At 43.7% G+C, this 24,343-nt stretch overlaps 1 protein-coding gene across 4 annotated transcripts in view; it reads right to left on the reverse strand.

The window, feature by feature from the left end:
• The window catches only part of NPRL3 (NPR3 like, GATOR1 complex subunit), a 62,594-nt gene extending 39,162 nt beyond the window's left edge, over positions 1–23,432 (reverse strand). Inside the window, exons 1-6 of one of the 4 annotated variants that reach the window (XM_068244628.1) lie at positions 23,342–23,427; positions 22,586–22,854; positions 14,123–14,265; positions 9,832–9,901; positions 6,439–6,477; positions 2,101–2,230 (exon numbers count right to left, since the gene is read on the reverse strand). In XM_068244628.1, the coding sequence (XP_068100729.1) occupies positions 2,101–2,230; positions 6,439–6,477; positions 9,832–9,901; positions 14,123–14,240 (357 nt within the window). In that variant the 5' untranslated portion in view covers positions 14,241–14,265; positions 22,586–22,854; positions 23,342–23,427. Of the gene's footprint in view, positions 1–2,100; positions 2,231–6,438; positions 6,478–9,831; positions 9,902–14,122; positions 14,266–16,122; positions 16,364–22,585; positions 22,855–23,341 lie in introns of those variants that run through there. The other 3 variants (XM_068244627.1, XM_068244629.1, XM_068244630.1) reach the window with 3 other exon arrangements.
• Between the last annotated feature and the right edge of the window lie 911 nt (positions 23,433–24,343).

Raw genomic sequence — 24,343 nt, forward strand, 5'->3', positions numbered from 1 at the left:
TTTTTCAATTGACACAGGAATTGTTTGGGAAGTGCTGCTAAGTACTGGTGTATACATTTTAGTCGCAACTTCTTTGTTTACTGTTAGCAAAATACTTTCAAACTTTACTGACGCCAAAACTGACCGCTGACTGAGCCATGAGGAGAGGGGAAATTCCCCTCACACTTGATCAGTTAACTCTATGTGTATCTCTGTGTGTGACAGAGAGACACAGGACACAGGAGCTGCAGCTGTTGGGAGCTCTGTTTCTGACTGAAGTGTCTGAAGAGAGCAGAGGAAATGTAACTAATTGTCACAGCTTTTTCATACTGTTTTTGCTTTCAGAGTTTGATATGTTTGATATTTGCTTTCTGTAGTCTGATATGCAACTCTGGCTGTGCATTGAAGCAGACACCCCTTCTGCAATTGATTTGTCCCAATATAGCTAAATCCTACCCTCAATAAATTACAGTTTTTGCCTCTGATATTTAACATGAAAAGTAGCAACATGTTTACACAGCTACTTAGACATTATTTGCACACTGTCATTTTAGAACACTTGGGTATCGATAGTATTCCTTTACACACACTTATAAAGAATGCCGATCCCTGTTTGCACATTCTGCTTCTAACACGTTTCTCTGTTTTTCTTATGCAGTAAATTCTCCATTCGTACAACTAATCTTTGTGCAGATCTTGTAAGCAATTCAATATATAGTGATTATGGGACTACTAAGAAGTCACGTGTCTGAGTTAAAAAAAAAGGAAAAACTGAAATGGACATGTATTATTATCACAGCCTCATATTAAAAGATATAGAGGCTGCCATATTTATTTCCTTTTAAGCTATACTAGTTGCCTGGCTATCCAACGGATTCTCTGCCTCTAATGCATTTAGCAACAAGCCCTGAACAAGCATGTAGCAGACCGGGTGTTTCTACCACTGTTGTCAGATTGGACAAGATTAGCTGCATGCTTGTTTCTGATGTGATTCAGACACTATTATAGCCAAATAGACCAGCAGGGCTGCCAGGCAACTAGTAGTGCTTGAAAGGAAATAAATATGGCATCCTCCACATACCTCTCACTACAATATAAATCCACTTACTCTGTAAATCTTTCTGCTTGCATTTGGTATTAAAAAATAAAATAAAAAAAATCTGTAGTGCAAGAATTCCTTAAAAAAAAAAAAAAAAAAAGAAAAAAAACGTAATCGATTGCAGCACAGCATGAAATCTTTTGGCAATCGGCCTCATGATGTCACCTTCTGACGCATACCCCAAATGTAGATGTACCTCCCGGTGCCCCTGCATTACTACTTTAAATGTCAGATGTACGCACTACTCTTCCAGATTCGCGCCCCACATGGTTGCTGGCGCGTTGCACACAAGGCCCGTGTGTGACGTCACGTTGCCGCCGTTACCACCGTGCACCTGATAGTGTGTCAGCCAATCAATACATGCAACTAGTTTCGGACCAAAATTGGTCAACTCGTCAATCGGCATGCTTTTGGCTGCACCGATTTTCATCCGATAATTATTGAATCAGATGGTTGATCAGCTGTCAAATCTACAGATGTATGGCCACCTTTAGGGTGTGTACACACACACACACACACACACAATTTTGATTGACCCATAATTGGACAATTTTATCACCACTTTGTAGTATGTGTAAGTAAGCTCACATACTGGTAAAACTGGGCAGTAAAAATGGGATGTGTGCAGTTAGTTACAAAAAAAACAAAAACCAATAATTTGTTTAAACCCTTTTTACTTTTTAACTTACTGGTTTGTTCCAAAGAGAAGACTGTAAGGGCCCTTTTCCATCCATAAAGTGATGCGAATTCGGCTACCTAGCCTCACTGCATCACTTCCGCATCTCCAGAAGTGAATTGAGCAGATGGGACGCGGGTGCGGGCGGATGTGGCTGTGCGAGAATCTGCAGCATGCTGCAGATTCTTGGATCGCTCCATACTGCTCCGCACAACATGCACGCAATGGAAACTATTTCATTGCCATGCATGTGTTTCAAGACACCCGCAGTGCGGTGCGGCTACATAGTCTAATGGAAACAGGCCCTTCTGGTCAGCAATGGGATGATTTATATCAGTGAAATTACCTGGCACAGCGCATGCTGAAGCAAGGTCGGATGACCCACAAAGCGTACATTATCTATCTTCAGTTCAAATTTTTTACCGCACATATCTGACTTGGTAGCCAAAATAGTTGCAAGTATGACATCTGAAAACCTTCAACAGAGGAATACAAATATTACAACTATGAATGTCTCAGTGAAAGCAGTAGTTTTATCTTTCAGGTAAATTATCTATTAGATAAGAGCAAAGTGATTAAACATGATATAAAAGATAAAACTAATTATAGTTTGTGACCACATGCTCATTATTAAGCTCATGCTTTGTGGGATTCATACATATTGAGGACAACAGTGTTGTTAATTACAAAGCCACATTTAAAACAAAACAAAGTTATTATATTTTCTTATTTCTGTGTTTGATTCAAGATGCATCGACATAACACATAATTTGCATAGGTGAATAATTAAGGTAATTGTGGTGGTGCAATATAAACAGGTCCGTGGACTGGCATATATTTCTGAAATCCTTTCTGTACTTGTATGCACTGTATGTATAGAAGGTTATCTGTATCTACTCACATTGATGCCTCTGCTGGACGGCAGCAAGAGTACAATGTACATGTGCTCAATATGGTCTCACACAGATAACATGGTAAGTGATATCTAGGAGTGTCAGGGTCCTGCCTGTAGAAGCCAGTTATCTCTATACACTACTGTATAGTGACAATACAATAACTTTACATTGCTTCACGTTTTATCTCTTAATAAATTCTAAAGAACAACTGATATGCTGAAAATAAAATACAATGTTAAATATGGTACTTAAAATGAACGCCAGACTATAGGTTTCTGTCCATAGGGATACGCCTGCATTCCATACGGAAAACTTTTTGTGTGTGTGTGATGGGTTAAAACATCTGTGAGATTTTTATTCTACCTGTGCTATTTAGGGAACTTTTTCCTCACTTTCTATACCAGTGACAGTGTCACTAAGCACAGGAAGCAAGACAAAGATTCTGTAATAGAGAAAAACATTGCAATTAAAGTACTCTATTTAGAAGTTTGGTGAGAATGTTTCTTTTTATTGCCCGTGTCCCCGATGAGAAGCTTTTCTACAGTACCTGTTTAATGACATCGTCAATGAGAAATCTGTCCAGTTGGGGGCATTAGAAGCAAAACAAATATCTTGACAGGAATGTAACCCTCACCTACAGTCTATTGTAAACTACATTAAGAAATCTGGGTGGCGCTCAGGGACAGAACGACAAATCACTGAGACCACTGGGCAAACTTTGATGGAGCTCTTCATTCTAAATTACTAACAACCAATCCCAGTTAAAAAACTAGTGCAGGCTTTTCCTATCCCCCTCCTCCCCTCCCCCCAATTACAAGTGTGACCACCATTCCCCCTCCTTACCATAGCAATTGTGGTCACTCTTGCCTTGCCTAATAAAAAGTCAAGTGCAGCCAACATTTCCAACAACAAGTGTGGCGCTAGAATCTTGCCTCCTCTAGTGTTGCATCCGCTGTGCATTCTCAGCAGCAGCGACCCGCTCTTATTCGGTCTCCATCCTGGTCTTCTGCCACATGACATGCAGGAAGACTCGGAAACAGGAAGCAAAGTGACAGCTGCAGCTGAGGGGGGCGGCAAGCAGACCCAGCACTAGAGGAGGTAAGATTCCAGCATGAATGCCGTACTTCCCTGCAAAGGCTGGGAGAAGGATGAGAAGTGGCTACCAGGGAACACAGAAGAGGGCCAAAGAGGAGAAAGAGAATTAAGAAATGCCCCTCCACCGCCCAGTGGTAAAGCTTTACTTTCGGAAAAGGAAATAAAATATTTATTTTGTACCCAACGCCTTCTGCTCCTCTGACCCCAACAGACGGATGATTTCCACCATTAAACTTCAGATATCACATTACCATCCGAGTGGCCTGTTAGTCTTCACCAAACTCTAACCTGGCTGTTTATACATCCCCTTTTTCCTCAACAATATCCCCTCCCCCCAAAAATGGCACTGTCGGGATGGTGGAATTGTGCTGCTTTCACAACCCTCTGTGCTGCATCCTGTTTGGAATACTGTATCATATAAACAGCTTTCATGGCCAAGAACCTACCCATTGCCAGAAGTGTGACAGAGGGAGGGTGTCTAACAGCTATACCTCCATCCAAAGGAAAATGGAAGAAAGGGTGTGTGGCACTTACCGTGCCACCTTCCCAAAGGGCACAGCAGGTTGCTGGGCTGCTGAAATTACTTGAGGAATTCACTTGAACCCTGGCTGTCCCCTACAAGGTCACCACTCTGGCATGGAGGCAGGGTAGGAAGGGGATGGGGATCGAAAAAGATAACCAAGAAATAAAATTCTCAACCTTAACATTATTTTAAAAAGTCCAATCCTAAAAACAGAACTTTTTTCTCATGTATTCATAAATGGCTTAGCAAGGCTGTGCTCTCATTTCAAAACCACTTTTTCTATAACGTTAGTTTTTATATTCTAGTGCTAAGCAAATTTGCTGATAGATTTCATCTCACCTCACAGCTTCTGGCACATGCACGAATGGATTAGCAAATCTTAACTTTTAATCTCCAAAACACTTTTCTAAAATCAAACGAAGATGGCGTTGTTGGCATGACCAAGATACATAGAGACATTGCCAAAGCGGGGGGGGGGGGGGGGGGGATCAAGGAACGGGGTGGGGTAGAGGTACAGTGGGTTAGCAGTTCATGGACATTTTCTCCTGCTTTGCCCCATGACAAGACTGGAGAATATCAGTGATATAAGATGAATAAGATTAGATGGCAAAAGTTTGAAACCCTCATTTAGGTCAGATTAGAACGTAGTTGGGTCCTAACATGCCACATCCCTCAGACAGATGTTCTTTGAATAAATACAGGCTAGACAGGATTTATTTAAAAAATATGTTATTGTGGGTGGAGTTTATGCTATTATTTGACAGCTTGGGAAATTCTTTCCTTGCGCGGATACAAGTGTAATAAGCAGGAGTGCATTAAGATGAAACGAGGCCCTAGGCAAGATAGTTTTTGCTCACCGCTTTGTAAGATTTGGTTGGGGCTAGCATGCACCAGGCCCCTCTCCAGGCCCTAGGCAACTGCCTAGAATTGCCTTGTGGATGGATCCAGGTCTGGTTATAATCAAGGCTACACTTTAATTTGCAAAGCTCATTTTATCCCACCTTTATTTTAATCAGGGATCTTTTACCTCAATGCCAGCAAAATGTGAAGTGCATGGGCAGCACAGTGGCGTGTGGTTAGCGCTCTTGCCTAGCAGAGCTGGGTCCCAGACAGGGCACTATCTGCACGGGGTTTGTATGCTCTCCCTGTGCCTGTGTGGGTTTTCTCCAGGTACTCTAGTTGCCTCCCACATCCCGAAAATATACAGATAAGTTAATTGGCTTCGCCCTAAATTAATTGCGATACATACACTACACAATACGTACATAGACATACGACTATGGTAGGGATTAGATTGTGAACACAGTGACTGTGAAGGCACAGTGAGAGTGAACTGTAACCGAAAAAAAATACAAGCGTTTCACTTACCTGGGCTTTCGATCAGCACCCCCCCTTCCCCCCACAGCCACCCCGTGCCTGCGGCGTGCCGAACCAATCCTCCGTTCCCCCGCTGTGGGTTACATTTGTTTCTGCCAACTAATGAATCAGCAGTCCACTGCACCTCCGTGGCCTTGACACATGTATCCTTGTACATGTTCACGTCAGCGAATGTGTCCTGCACATGCGCAGTAAGCCCCAGGTAAGTGAAACTCTAGTATTTTTTTCACTTTAAGTGACAAGACTATATACTCTGTACAGCGCTGCAAAAGGATGTCAGCGCTATATAAATACTAAATAATAATAATAAAACCAAATGCTACATGAAATGGCTATTCAATTCACGTTTGTTTCAGAAATGTCCTAATGTCACCACAGTTTGTTTCATTCTTATAACATGACCTGACTATATACCGTACTATAAAATGCAGCTCACAATGACCTGATCATATGTTGAATCATCATAAGTCATTGCCTTATTGTGATACATTGTTACAGATTTTCTTGAGACATGCAATATTACGTTAAAGCAGGTCTTTCTAAATTTTGGCACATTTTACATGGAAAAAAATTATGAAATGGATTTTCTTTTTGAGTATTCAGTAAAGCGAGATTTGTACCAAAAGGTTAGTAGGCAATTTGTAACAAACAGTTAAATGTAGATCTTTGAACTGTGTTAGCTTTCTTGATGCTGTGATAACAGGTGTTAGGACTAGCAGGAAGAGATGCAGACTCATTACAGAGAGAGAGGTCTTCTAAACAAAGTCATTTTGTTTAGATTATCTAGTCTTACCCTGCAACCAACTGCTCATCAGTTAGGGGAGAAGGCTCTCTAGAATGGGAACAGTAGCCATCAACAACGAATAAGCACGTGACACATAACAACACACCAAACAATGCACAACACAGCTTTGTTAAAACACATGACCTCATGAGCAATAGATTGTAAGTAAGGGTGGTCAATAAGACGCAAATAATTTCAAGTTGATGCAGAATTATGCCAATTTGCATGCAAATATATGCAGCTTAAAAATGGACCAACCAAATGTTACCTCAGTAGAATATGATTGGTTCATTTTCCAGCTGCATAATTTGCATACAAACGTTGCATAATGCTGCATCAACTCAAAAGTATTTGCATCTCATTGACCATCTTTAATTGTAGCCCACTGGTTCTCCAACTTTTCCAGATGAGGGCACCCTTGGTGATTTTGATTTTTTTCGAGGTTCCTCTAGCAGGGGTGCCCATTAGGTAGATCACGATCTACCGGTAGATCGTGAAGGCCTTCATGGTAGATCCCGACCCCACTACATTTTCCATTCAGTATATACAAGTGTGCTCCTAAAATTGTACATAGGTAGATCACTTTGACTTGCTAATTTTTAAAAGTAGCTCACAAGCCGAAAAAGTGTGGGCACCTAAGGGCTTTCAATCTATTGCTGCCCCTCCTCGTCCAATTGACTTAAACTTACCATCAATGTTTGCCACAAATTGTTCAAAATTATGACCAAAACAGCTCAATAAATACCAGATAACTGGCAGATTCGATCACAGTATCAAATCTGGCAGAAAAAAAATTGATGAGTTTGGATAACGTTTGGCCAGATCCCTCCCCCACAAACACAAACCGTATTAGCCAGGAGAAAGGCCCCTCTTTCATCAGTGTTACTATCAATAATCCCCCCACAACAATCAGGATCACCAATTACATTACACAGGGCCCTACCACACACACAATCATCCATCACAAGCCCTCTCTCCCTCACAAAAACACACATTTATCCCTCAGAATCACAACAGACTTGTCACCCCCACCCATACACATTTGTCACTATTTGAGACCCATCCCCTACAGCAATCACACAAATATTCCCCATCAAAATGACAACCAATCATTTTATTCATTGCAAAACTCTCAGCAATGATTTAAAGTGTGCAAAAACAATCCCCCCACCCCATGCTCACAAAATAACCCCCAAGCATTGTTGGCAATTACCGTATATACTCGCATATAAGCCGACCCGCATATAAGCCGACCCCCCAACTTTTACCAAAAAAAACAGGGAAAAATGATTGACCCCCATATAAGCCGGGGGTAGGAAATGCTGGAAGGGTGCAGGCCGCGTGATCCCCCCAGTGTGTCCCAGTATAGCTAGTATAGTGCCCAGTATGGGTAGGTAGTGCCTCAGTATAGCTAGTATAGTGCCCAGTATGGGTAGGTAGTGCCCCAGTATAGCTAGTAAAGTGCCCAGTATAGCTAGTATAGTGCCCAGTATAGCTAGTATAGTGCCCAGTATAGCCAGTATAGTGCCCAGTATAGCCAGTATAGTGCCCAGTTTAGCCAGTATAGTGCCCAGTTTAGCCAGTATAATGCCCAGTATAGCTAGTAAACTGCCCAGTATAGCCAGTAAAGTGTCCAGTTTAGCCAATATAGTGCCCAGTTTAGCCAGATCCCCTGTCCGCCCGCCGTCGGCCCACAGCTCCCTTCGCGGCCGCCGCTGCTATTACCTCTTCAGCCGGCGGCCGCTTCCTCTACTGCGGGTGCCCCTCTCACTCTGCTCACCGTGTATCACAGCAGCGCGCCTGGCGCTGCTGCTGTGACGAGGCAGGAGAGAGCGGTTCCCAGGGGAAGCGGTTACCAGGGGCCTCGTCACAGCAGCAGCAGCACCCGCAGTAGAGAAAGCGGCCGCCGGCTGAAGAGGTAATAGCAGCGGCGGCCGCGGAGGGAGGGAGGGAGCGAGCGGGCGGGGGGCGCCGTGGACCACCACCACCACCACAATAGAGACTCGCATACAAGCCGACCCCCCAACTTTTGACCCCCTTTTTGGAGGTCAAAAATTCGGCTTGTATGCGAGTATATACGGTACTTCAATTTCCTCCTCTCCTTAACTGGATATTTGATATCACAGGCTGGAATGCTTGGTGCTGTGAGGGTAAGCAGTTGTGGGCTGCACATTCCTAATACACCACCACCACCAATCCTGACACTCCATTAGCCCAGGCTCCAGCACCTTACTTAGTTCTTCCTCACAATAGCATTGAATGAAATGGCTCCCAATACGGTAATTCTCTTTTCAGCTTCATATCCTGCTCTGTAAACATGCACTGTATGCCTAGCAACAATTTATCACTTCCTAAACTCTGCGAGATGCCTTCACGCTTTGTCCATGCTGGGCTCATTCACAAAGGGGCTCTTGATCTTCAACAAGATGGCCACGATTATTATTTTTTAAAGTGAACTGAAGTGAGAGGGATATGGAGGTTGCCATATTTATTTCCTTTTAAGCAATACCAGTTGCCTGGCAGCTCTGCTGATCCACTGCCTCTAATACTTTTAGCCATAGACCCTATACAAGCATGCAGCAGATCAGGTGTTTCTGACATTATTGTCAGATCTGACAAGATTAGCTGCCTACTTGTTTCTGGTGTGATTCAGACACTCTTGCAGCCAAATAGATTAGCAGGCCAACTAGGCAACTGGTACTGTTTAAAAAGAAATAAATATGGCAACCTCTATAAACTTGGTTCTCTGCAGAGCAGCTCATTCTATTCTTCGGCAAGAAGAATTTCAGGAAATTCAGGAAATTCAACACATGTTCCTATAAAAACTACGGAGGTCAGTCATTAAGAGGTCAGACTGGATTACTACCAATGACTGGAGAAACCTCCACGCCGTACCCTTACAGTATTTTTTGTGGAATAGTGTATCAAGTTAGGTTATCTGGAAAAAAGGTCACCAAAAACATTCATGATTAATGGGTTAAGATTTCATGTCCCCTTCAGACCTTAATAATCTAAAATGCAAACTAAGGGACCCACTACGAGCAATTTGTGAAAGTGCAAAGTGCCTGTGACTTTGGCCACTGTAGCCACTTATGTGATCGCTCTGGGATCACTAGCAAGCCGCACTTTGTGATCACAGAGTGGGACCACCCCCATCGGGATCCACTGGCAATACGTTTTGCTGATGGCCGGCAATCGGCAAGCAATGGCCAAAGTGTGGCTAGCGGGACAAAGCCATAGAAGTGTGTTGGAGAAGGAGGCATACTTTTCAACCCTGGTGACTCCCCAGAAATGGCACAGATGAATGCTCCTTTTTCATTGAATGCCTTCTCCTACATAGAACAGCTGATTACACTGAACATACTGATAGTTCCACTGCTAGGTGAGATAGACTTATCATACTTTGAGTCTCCATCTGGGTCTTCAGTGTTGGCACCGGTGTTATTTAAGGCATAGCAGCTCCTTGGATTACCTACAAGAAACATTGTACAAAAGTACAATTAATATACATTTATTGATGGGGAATGTATGCCTGAAAAGTAACAGCTTTTACTATTCTAGTCCACTTATTTCTAGATTTCATTCTATGCCTAAGTAGATCTTAATGTGCCCCCACCCAACAAGGCGAACAGATCAATACCTCTCTGATCAAAACAGAATCCCTCCATGCACTGCACACAGATTTTAAAATCGAACCATGCCCAATCGACCAAAATTTTACATCCAGTTCGCACCTAATTTAGATTTTTGCCGCAAATCGATCGAAATTATAATTTATATGTGTATGGCCCGCTTTAGGTCTCTTTCAGATGGACGGCTAAACTGTGGGCTTGTCAACAGTTCAGGGCCCTTCTGCCGACCATGAGTACCATTCGAGTAAAATGTAAATGCAGCTGCATGGCAACAGTTTTAAAACCACGCATCAGCATGTGACATGCAGTGGTGTTACGATCTATGCTGTGCTTACAAAAGCAAGCTAACTATGACAGTGCAGTTTCTAGGAGTGAAAAAAAGGGAGGAAATTAGATTAGGATTGGCTTCAGTCAGAGGGAATCAAGATGGCAAATGCCTGAAACAGAATTATCTTTATCTATATATATAAAATCGGATGTATGTGTGTGTGTGTGTGTGTGTGTGTGTATGTGTGTGTGTGTGTGTGTATGTGCCGCGATCACGCGAAAACGGCTTGACCGATTTGAACGAAACTTGGTACACAGATCCCTTACTGCCTGGGATGATATGTTCTGGGGGTCTCGCGGCCCCCCTGCACACGTGGGCGGAGCTAAAAACAGCAAATCAGATTCCACCCATTCAAGTCAATGGAAAAAATGTAAAAGACTGCCATTCTCACAGTAATCAAGCCAGAGTCCCCACACTTGGCACAGTTGGTCACTTGGTGACCGAGGTTGCAAATCCAGGAAAAGGGGGTGGAGCATAAAACAGCCAATCAAATTTCAGCCGTTCATTTTAAATGGGTAAATGTAAACGGCAGCCATTCTTAGACTGTTAATCGCAGGGTTCTCAAACTTGCCACACTTGGTCACTGGGTGAATGCGATTAATATTCAAGAAAATGGGTGGAGCCTATAACAGCCAATCAAAATTCACCTATTGATTTTCAAGGGGAATATTTGAACTGCTGCTATTCTTACACTGTTAATGGCAGAGGCTTCAAATTTGCTACAGTCGGTCATTGGGTGACTGGGGTCCAAATTCACTAAAGGGGCGGGGCCACATACAGCCAATCAGATTTCCTTGGTGGATAAACTGCTTCCATTCACACATTTTTGATGCCAGGAACCTGACAGCTCACAAACTTGGTCATTGAGTGACTGTGTGTCAAGGTTTCAAAAAGTGGGCGGAGCCAAAAGAACTTTTACTGGGAAAATATAAACTGCAACCATTTTTAAACCGTTAATGGCAGGGTTCTCAAACTTTGCACAGTTGGTCATTGGTTGACAGATTAAGATTTTGGAAGGTGGGTGGAGCCTACAACAGCCAATAAAAATTCACCTTTTGATTTTCAAAGGGAATATTTCATCTGCTACCATTCTCTTATACTGGTAAAAGCAGATGCCTCAAACCTGGTACAGTTGGTCACTGGGTTACTAGGGTCCAAATTCAGGAAGGGGGCGGAGCCACAAACAGACAGATTTGTTTATTTTTCAATGGGAATATACAAAGTATTGATACCAAGGACCCCAAAGCTGATAAACTTGATAATTGAGTGACTGTATGTCAAGGTTAGAAAAAAAGTGGGCGGTGCCAACGACTTCATTTTTTACATTGCAGGGTTCCCAAACTTTACACAATTGGCCACTGGGTGACTTGGATGAATATTCAGAAATCTGGGTGGAGCCTACAACAGCCAATCAAAATGTACCTATTGATTTTCAAGGGGAATATTCACATTGCTACCATTCTTACACTGTTAGTGGCAGAGGCCTCAAACCTGATACAGTCAGTCATTGGATGACTGGGGTCCAAATTCACTAAAGGGGTGGAACCACAAACAGCCAATCAGATTTGTTAGATTGATTTCAGCCATTCTGTTATTGGCAGGGTTCTCAAACGTGACACAGTTGGCCACTGGGTGACTGGGATATAATATTCAGAAAAGTGGGTGGAGCCTACAGCAGCCAATCAAAATTCACCTTTTGATTTTCAAGGGGAATATTTACATTGCTGCCATTCATGCTCTCTTAATGGCAGAGGCCTAACATCATAAACTTGGTCATTAAGTGACTGTATGTCAAGATTAGAAATAGTGGGTGGAGCCAAAAACAACTAACTTTTTACATGGGGAAATGTAAACTGCAGTTTTTCTTACACTGTTAATGACAGGGTTCTCAAACTTCACACAGTTGGTCACTGGGTGACTAGGATTAATATTCGGAAAAGTAGGTGGAGCCTACAACAGCCAATCAAAATTCACCTATTGATTTTCAAGGGGAATATTGAAACTGCAGCCATTCTCACACTGTTAATAGCAGAGGCCTCAAACCTGCTACAGTCAGTTGTTAAGTGTTCGGGGTTCAAATTTAGTAAATGGGCGGAGCCAAAAACAGCCAGATTTCTTTGCTGGATAAACTGCTTCCATTAGCACAATTTTGATGCCAGGAACCCAAAAGCTCACAAACTTGGTCATTGAGTAGTGACTGTGTGTCAAGGTTACAAAAAGTGGGTGGAGTTAAAAACAGATTTTTCTGGTAAATTGTAAACTGCAGCCCTTCTTCACAGTTAATTGTTACTGGGTGACTGGGATTAATATTCATAAAAGTGGGTGGAGCCTAAAAATGCCAATCAAAAATCACATGTCACTTTTCGAGGAGAATATAAAAATTGCTGCCATTCTTGCACTGTTAATGGCACAAGCCTCAAACCTGGTACAGTTGGTCATTGGGTCACTGAGGTTCAAATTCAGAAAAGGGGACAGAGCCACAAACAGTGCATCAGATTTGTTTCATTTCATGGGAAAATACAAATTATTGATGCCAAGGACCCCCAAAACTCTCAAACTTGGGCATTGAGTAGTGACTTTGTGTCCAGGTTACAAAAAGTGGGCGGAGCCAAAACAAATTACACTGGGAAAGTGTAAACTGCAGCCCTTCTTACACTGTTTATTTCAGGGTTCCTAATCTTTGCCCAGATGGTCACTGAGTGACTGAGATTAATATTCAGGGAAGTGGGTGGAGCCTATAATAGCCAATCAAAATTCACTTGTTGATTTTCAAGTGGAATATTTAAATTGCTGCCATTTTCACACTGCTAATAGTAGATGCCTCAAACCTGCTACAGTTGGTCATTGGGTGACTGGGGTTCAAATGCTGGAGAGGGGTGGAGCCACAAACAGCCTATCTGATTTGTTTAATTTCTATGGGAATATACAAATTATTGATGCCAAGGACCCCAAAGCTCACAAACTTTGTCATTGAGTGTTTGAGTGTTAGGGTTAGAAAGTGGGCGGAGCCAACACCAGTCAAATACATACCCGGGCAACGCCGGGTCATCAGTGGGTGGAGACAAATACAAATTTCACTGGGAAAATGTATACTGCAGCCATTCTGTTAATAGCAGGGTTTTTAAACTTTGCACAGTTGGTCACTGGGTGACTGGGATTAATATTCAGAAAAGTGGGTGGAGCCTACAAAAGTGAATCAAACTTCACCTGTTGCTTTTCAAGGGGAATATTTAATTGCTACCATTCTTGAACTGTTAATGGCACAGGCCTCAAACCTGGTACAGTTGGTTATTGGGTGACTGGGGTTCGAATTCAGAAAAGGGGGTGGAGCCACACACAGCCAATCAGATTTGTTTCATTTCAAAGCAGATTATTGATACCAAAGACCGCAAAGCTCACAAACTTGGTCAGTGAGTAATTGTGTGTTAGGGTTAGAAAAAGTAGGCGGAGCTAACACCAGCCAAATACATACCCGGGCAACGCCGGGCAATCAGCTAGTTTACTATATAAAATTAACTGAAATCAAAATGTGGACAGTACAATACATCTGTTACGTTGTTGTATGTTACTACAACTAGTTATCTACTTATATATGTTTTTTTTTTCTGGCATAGTGTGTCTGACTCTGCTATATTAACAATACTGACACTTCTGCTTTTCTACTTAATATTTCTGAACCCCAAAACTTGTGTATGATGAGAAAGATGCTGCGCACATCATTTGCCAGACTTACTTATCTGTGAGGATTGCCATTCTGTAGTTCTCTGGAAAGGATATCGGAACAGCAGCTTATTCCCTCTACTTCCAGAGCTAACCAGAATAACACTGATAGGGCTGGTGTTTTCACCCATCTGTAGAAATTCACATCGATAAATTCTGAAAGACACATAAAACATCATTATAGCAATTGTACTTTCCTGGCATCCTCTCATACCAGCAAATAACTGGTTAAATCTGTAGTGCATGGAAAATGCTATTTCATCTTTCATATTTGGCCAATCAAAATTGGATTTAAGCCTGGTACACACCCACATCCCATCCCTCATCACAACTTGACTACTGTAACAGCCTTCTCTGTCGCCTACCACTAGGCACCACTTCTTTTGCATCTCTGGACTTCGCCACCTGCCAAGATAATCAAGATCAAGCCCTTTATGCTGGGAACATACGGTTTGTTTCTGCCGCAGATAGATGGCTCGATAGATAATTTCCGACATATCCGATCTCCCGTTCGATCGTTTCGCCGCTCGATTTCTCATAGAAGTGAATAGAAAAAAGATAAGAAAAACGAGCGTCAGATAAGAGAATCGACTGCAGATTCAAGCGGCAAAAACGATCGAGCGGAGAATCGAGCGTCAGAAACACTTAGTGTATTCCCAGCATTAGGGTGCATACACACATCCAATTTTGATTGGTCAATCATTTCTCAATTTTACCACCTCCCTGTAGTGTGAGGGCCAACAGATTTTGAATATTTTGAGCAGATTGTGTAATATGGAAATGGTAAAATTGGCCAACCATTTCAGCCATCATCTGTCAGAGTTATAGTTTAACCGGTTTGGGAAGGCGGTAGGAAGAATTTATGCCGCCTCTTTGGCTCTCTTGTTCTGATGCGGCGTAGATTCCATGCCTCAGCTTACCGCAGTCCCTAATCGATTGCTGCGACTGTGGGCTTGGCTGTCATATGACAGCTGAGCTTCCTCCTATCGGTAATGAGCCAGTTTCATTGGCTACTTACCAGGTGATCACTGACCAACAGAATGGAAAAAAAAGGGTTCTGGTCGTTAAAGAACAACTGTAGTGAGAAGAACATGTAGGCTGCCAATATGTAGGCTGCTGTATTTATTTCCTTTTAAATAATATCAGTTGCCTGGCAGTCCTGCTAATCTATTTGACTAGATTAGTGTCTGAATAACACCAGAAACAAGCATGCAGCTAATCTTGTCAGATCTGACAATATTGAACTCTATTCACAAAACTTCTCATAAATGACTTATTTATCACCTAATTGGTAAAAATAACCTTTCAGCACATTTACAAGCAGCAAAAAGAAAAGAAAAAAAAACACTCAAAAGTAAGTTGTTCCTAATTAACTTAATTTCAATATTACTTTTCTTACCTTATTTATATTATATTTTTGCTCTTTGGAAGCTTAAATATGTAACATAGATAAGGTGAAAACAGGTGAAAAATCATTGTGAATCATGCCTATTGTCAGAAAACACCTGGGGCTTGATTCACAAAGCGGTGCTAACCTACTTAGCACGTCTAAAGTCTTTAGACGCGCTAACCAGGGTGCTAAGTAGGTTAGCACCGGATTTCTCAATCAGATCGTGCGCTAACTTTGCGCACGTAAAGTTTTACGCGCGCAATGTTTTACGCGCGCTAAGTCCCATAGACTTTAATGGGCACTTCGCGCGGTGCGCCCTGTGCTCTGTGCAGTACGCGCGTAAAGTTTTACGCGCATAAAGTTTTGCGCGGGTAAAGTTTTATGCGCGAAAAGCTTGTTTAGACGTGCTAAGGGGGTTTTCACAGGCGTGCTAACAGTTAGCACCGCTTTGTGAATCAAGCCCCTGATCTGCTGCATGCTTGTTCAGGGTCTATGGCTTAAAGAGACTCCGTAACAAAAATCGCATCCTGTTTTTTATCATCCTACAAGTTCCAAAAGCTATTCTAATGTGTTCTGGCTTACTGCAGCACTTTCTACTATCACCATCTCTGTAATAAATCAACTTATCTCGCTCTTGTCAGACTTGTCAGCCTGTGTCTGGAAGGCTGCCAAGTTCTTCAGTGTTGTGGTTCTGTGATGCATCTTCCCCCTCCAGGCCCCTCTCTGCACACTGCCTGTGTATTATTTAGATTAGGGAAGCTTCTCTCTTCTCTCTTATCTTTTACAAGCTGGATAAATCCTCCTCTGAGCTGGCTGGGCTTTCACATACTGAGGAATTACATACAGGCAGAGCTGTCTGCACTCTGCAGGAAGAAACAGCCTGACACTTCAGTGGAAGATAGCTGCAGGGGGAAAGAAACACACAAATGATCTCTTGAGATTCAAAAGAAAGGGTGTATACAGCCTGCTTGTGTATGAATGTATTTTCTATGTGTGGACATACTGTACATTAACCTACTTCCTGTTTTGGTGGCCATTTTGTTTGTTTATAAACAAACTTTTTAAAACTGTTTTTAACCACTTTTAATGCGGCGGGGAACGGCGAAATTGTGACAGAGGGTAATAGGAGATGTCCCCTAACGCACTGGTATGTTTACTTTTGTGCGATTTTAACAATACAGATTCTCTTTAAAGTATTAAGAGACAGAGGATCAGCAGGATAGCCAGGCAACTGGTATTGCTTAAAAGGAAATATATATGCCAGCCTCCATATTCTTCTCACTAATACTGCCACTACTGTTGTCCTTTATGGTTCAAATGAAGTGAGAGGGATATGGAGGTTTCCATATTTACTTCCTTTTAAGCAATACCAGTTGCTTGGCAGCCCTGCTAATCTATTTGGCTGCAGTAGTGTCTGAATCACACCAGAAACACGCAAGCAGCTAATCTTCTCAGATCTGACAATAATTAAGAAACACCTGATCTGTGGCATCCTTGTTCAGTGTCTGCTGTAAGTACCGTATTTTTCGGAATATAAGACACTCCGGCATATAAGACGCACCTAGATTTAGAGGGCAAAAATCAGGAAAAAAAAATAAACTAAACCTAGGTGCGTCTATGGTGCAGGGGCTTCTTATGGACCTCTAACTCCCCCAAAACTGTCTTTATCTAAGCTACACTGCCCATCTATACTAACACCAGCTACACTACACTTCCCTTACCCCTGCTGCCCCCACCAACTACACATTACTTCACTAACCCCTACTAAAACTACACTACACTACAGTATACTACACTTCCCTCACTAACACCTGCAGCCAACCCAAACTACACTACACTTCACTAACTAACCCCTGCAGCCAACCCAAACTACACTACACTTCACTAAGTAACCCCTCCAGCCAACCCAAACTACACTACACCCCTGCTGCATCTCACCTGATCCTGTCGCTGCGATCCTCCCCTCCATCTGCCTGCCATCACCCGAGAGTCGCAGCAGCCGTCATCTGAGGGTCCCATTAGGTGTCATCAGAGGGTCCAGCAATCCCATCCAGTATCACCGCTCTTTAAGTGTCCAGGTTGCCGGCTCCTCTTCGCTGCAGTCATGCTTGTATGCAGCCTCGTGGTGATCACGCGGTGATTACGCGCTGCCGGGGCCGACTTCCTCCATAGTTACGGCGTCCTCTTCTTAGGTACAGTGCCCCCTTCTGCGTGACGAGCGGCGCACGTGCGCCTGACGTCATGCGTGACCCCGGCGCACATGCGCCGCTCGTCACACAGAAGAGGGCACTGTATCTAAGAAGAGGACGCTGTAACTATGGAGGAAGGCGGCCCCGGCAGCGCGTAATCACCGCGAGCTTGCATACAAGCATGACTGCAGTGAAGAGGAGCCGGCGACTTGGACACTTAAAGAGCGGGGATACTGGATGGGATTGCTGGACCCTCTGATGACGGCTGCTGCAACATTGGATGACGGCGGACAGACGAAGGAGGCGAGGATCGCGGCGGCAGGATCCGGTAAGTATGTTATGGGGCGAAAATACCGTACCTTTGGAATATAAGACGCACCCACTTTTTCCCCCACAGATTTGGGGAAGAAAAAGTGCGTCTTATATTCCGAAAAATACGGTATTATGCTGGGAATACACGGGTCCATCCGACTCCCGCAGCATCCCCGCGCGGATCGATTACCGCTCATCCCCGCCAGCGCTCCTTATCAGCTGCTCCATTTCCTGCCATTGTCCTCCGGCGGGGGTCGAGCAGCGTGATCGGACCAGCTGAATACTATCAGCTGGCCGGATCAGCTGGTCGATACATGGTACAGAAACGTACCGTGTATCCCCAGCATTAGAGGCAGAAGATTAGCAGGATAGCCAGGCAGCTGATATTGCTTTAAAGGAAATAAACATGGCAGCCTCCATATCCCTCTTGCTTCAGTTGTCCTTTAAGAGGCCAGAGCCTTGTGGTCTTGAAGAATGAAAATAAATTTGTCCCCATGTAGTTATGGAGGGTGCTATACTTGACTTAAAAAAAAATCTCCCCATAAAAATAAACATCCACATTAAAATATCAGGGCAATACACAAATCTTTTAAGAACCTGTGATTATCTTTCATACCCAACCAATTACAATTCACAATATACAACCTCTACTACTGAGAGAAGGACTAGAGAACTGTGCCCAATTACAGGAAAATTATTTTCGTTTTGAATTATCTGAATAAATGTTTGAAACTGCTTGAGGGCTCGTTTCCATGTAGCACGCTTTCAGGCGTGCTTATGGAAATGCGATCGCAGGGACAGCAGACAGTGCATAGACTGCACTGTCTGCCGTTTCCATTCATGCGCTGTGATTCACCGCTGAATCCCCACACATGGTTTGCTGCATTTTGGGGCTATTCAGCCCGTGATCCCATTCAGTGTAATGAATGGGATCATAAGCTCCGCCCCCTGACGTATGACGTGCAATGTAGAGCCACTCGGCTCTGCGTTAAAGTGGAAATGAGCCCTGAGACTTTCATTGCCATCTGTGCCCCCACTGGAGAGAACCTGTCTCATTTGAAAGTTTACCTATGCTCATAGTATTCAATATCTGTTGTCCCTCATACTTCATGGAGGTGGTACAATTTGTCAGTGATTGGCCAATCAAAATTGAAAGTGTGTACCAGCTTGAACCTTAGTCTTGGGGAAAAAAAAAAAACGTTTCACTTACCTGGGGCTTCCCCAAGCCCCCTGCAGCCGTCCTATGCCCTCACAGCTCCTTGAGTGTCCTCCAGTCACCGCCACGGGTTAGTTTCCTTTTCGGTCAACTGACAGTCAGCCCCCGGCAACGCGTAGGGGACTCTTCTTCGCCTTTGCGCCATCTAGCACGTCCTGCGCAGGTGCAAACATACTGCGCCTGCGCAGGTGCAAGCGTACTGCGCCTGCGCATGACAGCGTGTAGGTGAAGAAGAATATGCTTTGCCGGGGGCCAACTGTCAGTCGACCGAAAATGAAACTAACCCACGGCAGGTACCAGAGGACACTCGAGGAGAAGCGAAGGCACAGGACGGCTGCAGGGGGCTTGGGGAAGCCCCAAGTGAAACTTTTTTCCCCCCCAGGGTTAAGGTTCCCTTTAAAGGAACATTATTAAACCAAGTGTTCTAAAATTACAACGTACAAATAATGTCTAAGTAGCTGTGTAAACATTTTTCTACTTTTCATGTTAAATATCAGAGGCAAAAGCTTTAATTCAATGTGTTCAGGATTTAGCTCAATTGGGACAAATTATCCTCAAATGGGGTGTCTGCTTCAATGCACAGAAAGTGTTTTTTTTTTGTTTTGTTTTTTTTTGCATATCAGACTATAGAGTATTTTTCTCTAAAAGCAAAAAAAAAAAAAAAAAGTATGAAAAGCTGTGGTGTCACAGACAATTACAAATGTTTATAACAAGTTACATTTCCTCTGCTCTTTTCAGACACTTCAGTCAGAGACACAGGTAGCCAGCTTAGACACTTGAGATAAAAGTCTTTGGAAAAGGCAAGATCACAGACCAATTTTACCCCATTCCATGTAGTATGAGAGCCATACTCTACACAGTCTATTCTATTGAGCTGAACTCCCCATCAGATACAAAACCTTTACAAGATGCAGGACACAAAGATGTTGTACACATTCAACAGATCAGTATCTGCAAAAGATCTGTTCCTGCAAAATGCATTCATAGTCTATGATATCTGCAGATCCTCATACACACCTTGTTTAACAGACATTCATCTGCATATCTAACAATCATCTGCAGATCTGAAGATCCATCCTGGTGGATCTGATCTGCAGATGAATGTCTGTTAAACAAGGTGTATGAGGATCTGCAGATATCATAGACTATGAATGCATTTTGCAGGAACAGATCTTTTGCAGATACTGATCTGTTGAATGTGTACAACATTTTTGTGTCCAGCATCTTGCAAAGGTTTTTTTCTGATGGGGAGTTTAGCTCCATAGAATAGACTGTGTAGAGTATGCTCTCATACTACATGGAATGGGGTAAAACTGGTCTGTGATCTTGCCTTTTCCAAAGACTTTTATCTCAAGTGTGTATGTAGCCTTATGGTACGTACACACCTGCGATAACGATCGTTCGTTACAAGCGATCGTTCTGCGACGGGCGATAGGCGGACGAGCAGGTAGTAAATGCAAATCAGGCGACTGGGAAAGTAGCGAAGCGATTGTTGTCGCCGAAACGAACGATCAGGAAGAATAGTTGCGTGCGCACACGGATATGACGTGGTAGATGAACGATCGCTACGGAACAAACGTTCCCGAAATACGTACGTTCCTAGTTTCAACGCACCTGCGCAGTTCATGAGATAGCGATCGTTCTCGCACGATCGCTATACACACTTCATTTTCACGGCGACAATCGCTCGATTATATCCAACTATTTGGAAAATTTTCTCGAGCAATCATTGCCCTTCCATCGCTTGACTTAACAATCGCTTATGAACGAACTTTAGGCAATAATCGTACGAGCGACTACGAGCGATTGTTAATTGGCATTTACGAGCGATCGTTATCGCAAGTGTGTACGCAGCATTACTCACACACATGGTTAACAGATGCACTGTGAGGGAAATCTCCCTCTCCTCATGGCTCACTCTGCCGTCAGACATCAGTTTTGGGTGAAAGGAATTTGATACAGTTAACAAAAAAGAGATAGGCAAGTGAATTGTATTCATCATTATTTACCAACACTTAAGGAACTTTCTCATTTCCAGGTTAAAAAAAAACATGTTAAGTAATAGTGTTCCTTTAAGTACCAGTAGTTTATCTTGCTCTCTAATTACCAAAAGCTGAACAAAGCTTTGCATATGATGAATCAGTTGCATAAGGCTCATCATTTCCTTTTTTCTGTCCACTTTGATGGATCGCAATACTGATAGATGACATATCCTAAGTTATTAATTTATTAGTTCACACTAGTCAGTTCACAGTGCAAAGTCCCAACTATTTTTTTCCATACTAGCGGAATGCATTTCCAATAGCAACTACGCTGGTATGCTATGGTGATAACACATCTGCTCTGGACCCAAACGCACCACTGGAGCAGATACTGCACTGTCCGCTTCAGCTAGCCATTGGAGATCCGTCTCCGATGTAAACCGAGCCTAAAGCCTTGTACACAAGCTAGATGAAATTTGTTGTGGCCACCGCTCACCAGAATCTAATGTGTATATAGCAACCCCAGATGCTCCCTGATGCCTCAGCCAGCAATCAGCCTGGCGGATCGATTCAGCAGATGGCAGCATGAGTGGGAAGAACACTGCTACTTCTCCAAAACCAAGCTGACAGTGAGGCTGTGTTCCCACTTCAGCTGAGAACGGACATTTTGTGTCCATTCTCTGTTCATTGCTAAACTAAAAAGTGAGCGACTCCTAATTTATACATAGGAGCTGTTCACACTTGTTACTCTGCAACCAGTTGCGTAGCAATAGGGGTTGCAGAGATAGCGACCGCATCAGGGGCCCTTGGGCCAGAGGGGCCATCCCTTAAGCACAATATTAGCTCTCTATTGGTCCTTTACTGGTAAAAAAAAAAATCACTTCTATTGATGCTTTAAACAGTAGTAATCATTAAACTGTTCACCATCCCCTTCTTGCACCTCTGACACTGTGGTTGTCCTTGGCAGGTTCTGGTGCACCATATCAATTGTTATGCATAGAGTGCTTGGGGGGCCCCATGTAAAACTTGCACTGGGGCCCACAGCTCCTTAGCTATAGCGCTGTCTACAACAGATCCATTGCAGTAAGCAGGCCGCACTTCAGTGCAGTCCGCGATAATCCCAGGCAGGCGGATGCGCTCCCCCATATAGCCTATGGGAATAACGTATCTGCCCCAGGCTTAAACCAGACCACAACAGACCAGGGGCGTAGGAACAGGGGGTGCAGAGGTTGCGACCGCATCGGGGCCCTTGGGCCAGAGGACCGAAGGGCCCTCCCTCAAGCACAATATTTGCTCTCTATTGGTCCTGTGTTCATAATAATCACTTCTATAGATGCTGTGAATAGTGGTAATCATTAACAAACTGCGCCCCATCCCCTCCTTGTACCTCCGACACTGTAGTTGCCATTGGCAGGTTTTGGTGTGCCGTATCACTTGTTACGTATAGAGTGCTCGGGGCCCCATTGTAAAACTTGCATCGGGGCCCACAGCTCCTTAGCTACGCCACTGCAACAGACCTTCAACACTACACAGTCCGCTCCCTCTGGCTGCATGTGATCCGGCTACAAATGGGAACCGAGCCTCAAGCCAATTGAAAGTTTTAAATCCGATTAGCCCTGTTCAGTGTGCCACTTTTTCTCATTTCAATTCCATTTCCTGGGGAGCAAAATAGAATTAAACAAATAAGCTAAAGTTGAATTTTCACTCCTCCAAGCAGATTAGAACACACACAAACAAAAAAACAGCAATCTATGATCCCTTGCCATACTAGCCAAACCTACCATAACAGGTTTTTCTAGGAACTGGACTTAAACAGGAGATACACAAGTGCATTAGCCCCAGCAGGATCCTGTCATGTGACATAGCAGTCACCCACCACACATTGCTGCAGCACTTTATCACAGGTTTCCCTAAAGTGCCCATCACAGCAGGCTCCTGGCTTTGTCCTATGAGCAGGTTAATGCAAAAACCCTAATTACTAATGCCATGTCAGAGAGAGATGCAAGCACAGATTTTATTTCCTGCGGATACCCATTACAACTTGTGTTCACAGCAAAGAATCACTACAGTGGTGGTTGTATTGTGCACAGTGGCTTTCAGAAGAGAGTCAGTGTCACAGAGAAGGCTCGTATATACTTCATACCTTCTATAATTCTAATGTGCAGACAATGCTGTACCGAATGTACTGATGGCAGACATTACAGCCAGCTTCCTCTCGTCTTCTCTAGTCCCGCCTACCTACCGAGCTCTCCAGCCAGCCAATGATTGTTCAGTAAAATCCAGCTTCTGGCGTCCCTTGCAGCCCTGCAGACGTGCAGCCTGCTTGTATCTCTATGCAGTAGAGATGGGAAGTTCGGATCTTTTCAATGATCCGGATGATTCGAATCGGATCATTGAAAAGATCCGGATCTTTGATCCGAATCTCGGATCATTTTACTACCGATGCATTCGGGGTGAAATGACTAGCAGGACAGGTCTTTCCCTGCTGTGGACAGGAGAAGGGGAGGGGGGTGGACACACAGAGAAGGGGAGAAGATGGACAGAGGGCAGGGAGTGGACAGAGATGGTAGGAGGGACGAGCAGAGAGCAGAAATGTTTGTTTGCACACAATACCCACATGCTGCAATCATATGCTTTACATATATTTCACCTATATGGTCATCTGTATACTTTGAAAGCAAACGTCACACAGTGAAAGAAAGCATTCCCAGAAGATAAGTGCAGCTGTTTAGTGCCGAGTGCAGGAGGATTATATTGCCCTGCAATCACACTGTCTGCAAAGTTACTGAGCTGTGCTGAGCCAAAAGTTTCCAATGTGATCACTATGCAGCACTACGGAACAGACAGCCTGTAATGAGCAGCACGCTATAGCCAGTATGTGTGCTCTACACATATCTGGCAGTGGCACCCAATGTCCCCTCTCTCTCATCTACCTGTGGCTGCAAGGCTGGCTCCCCTCCAACTCAGCTATCCATCCCTGCTCTGCTTCCAGGACCCCCGCTGCCCGCTGAGAGGGGGCGTGTCGCTCCTGGCCCCGCCCCTTTTACGATCCGAATCACTCATTTTGATGATTCGGATGATCGACTCATAAAATAGATTCGGATCAAAGATCCGAATCGTTCATGATCCGGACAACACTACTATG

Source organism: Hyperolius riggenbachi, chromosome 7 (assembly GCF_040937935.1).
Source record: "Hyperolius riggenbachi isolate aHypRig1 chromosome 7, aHypRig1.pri, whole genome shotgun sequence".
Lineage (NCBI taxonomy): Eukaryota > Metazoa > Chordata > Amphibia > Anura > Hyperoliidae > Hyperolius > Hyperolius riggenbachi.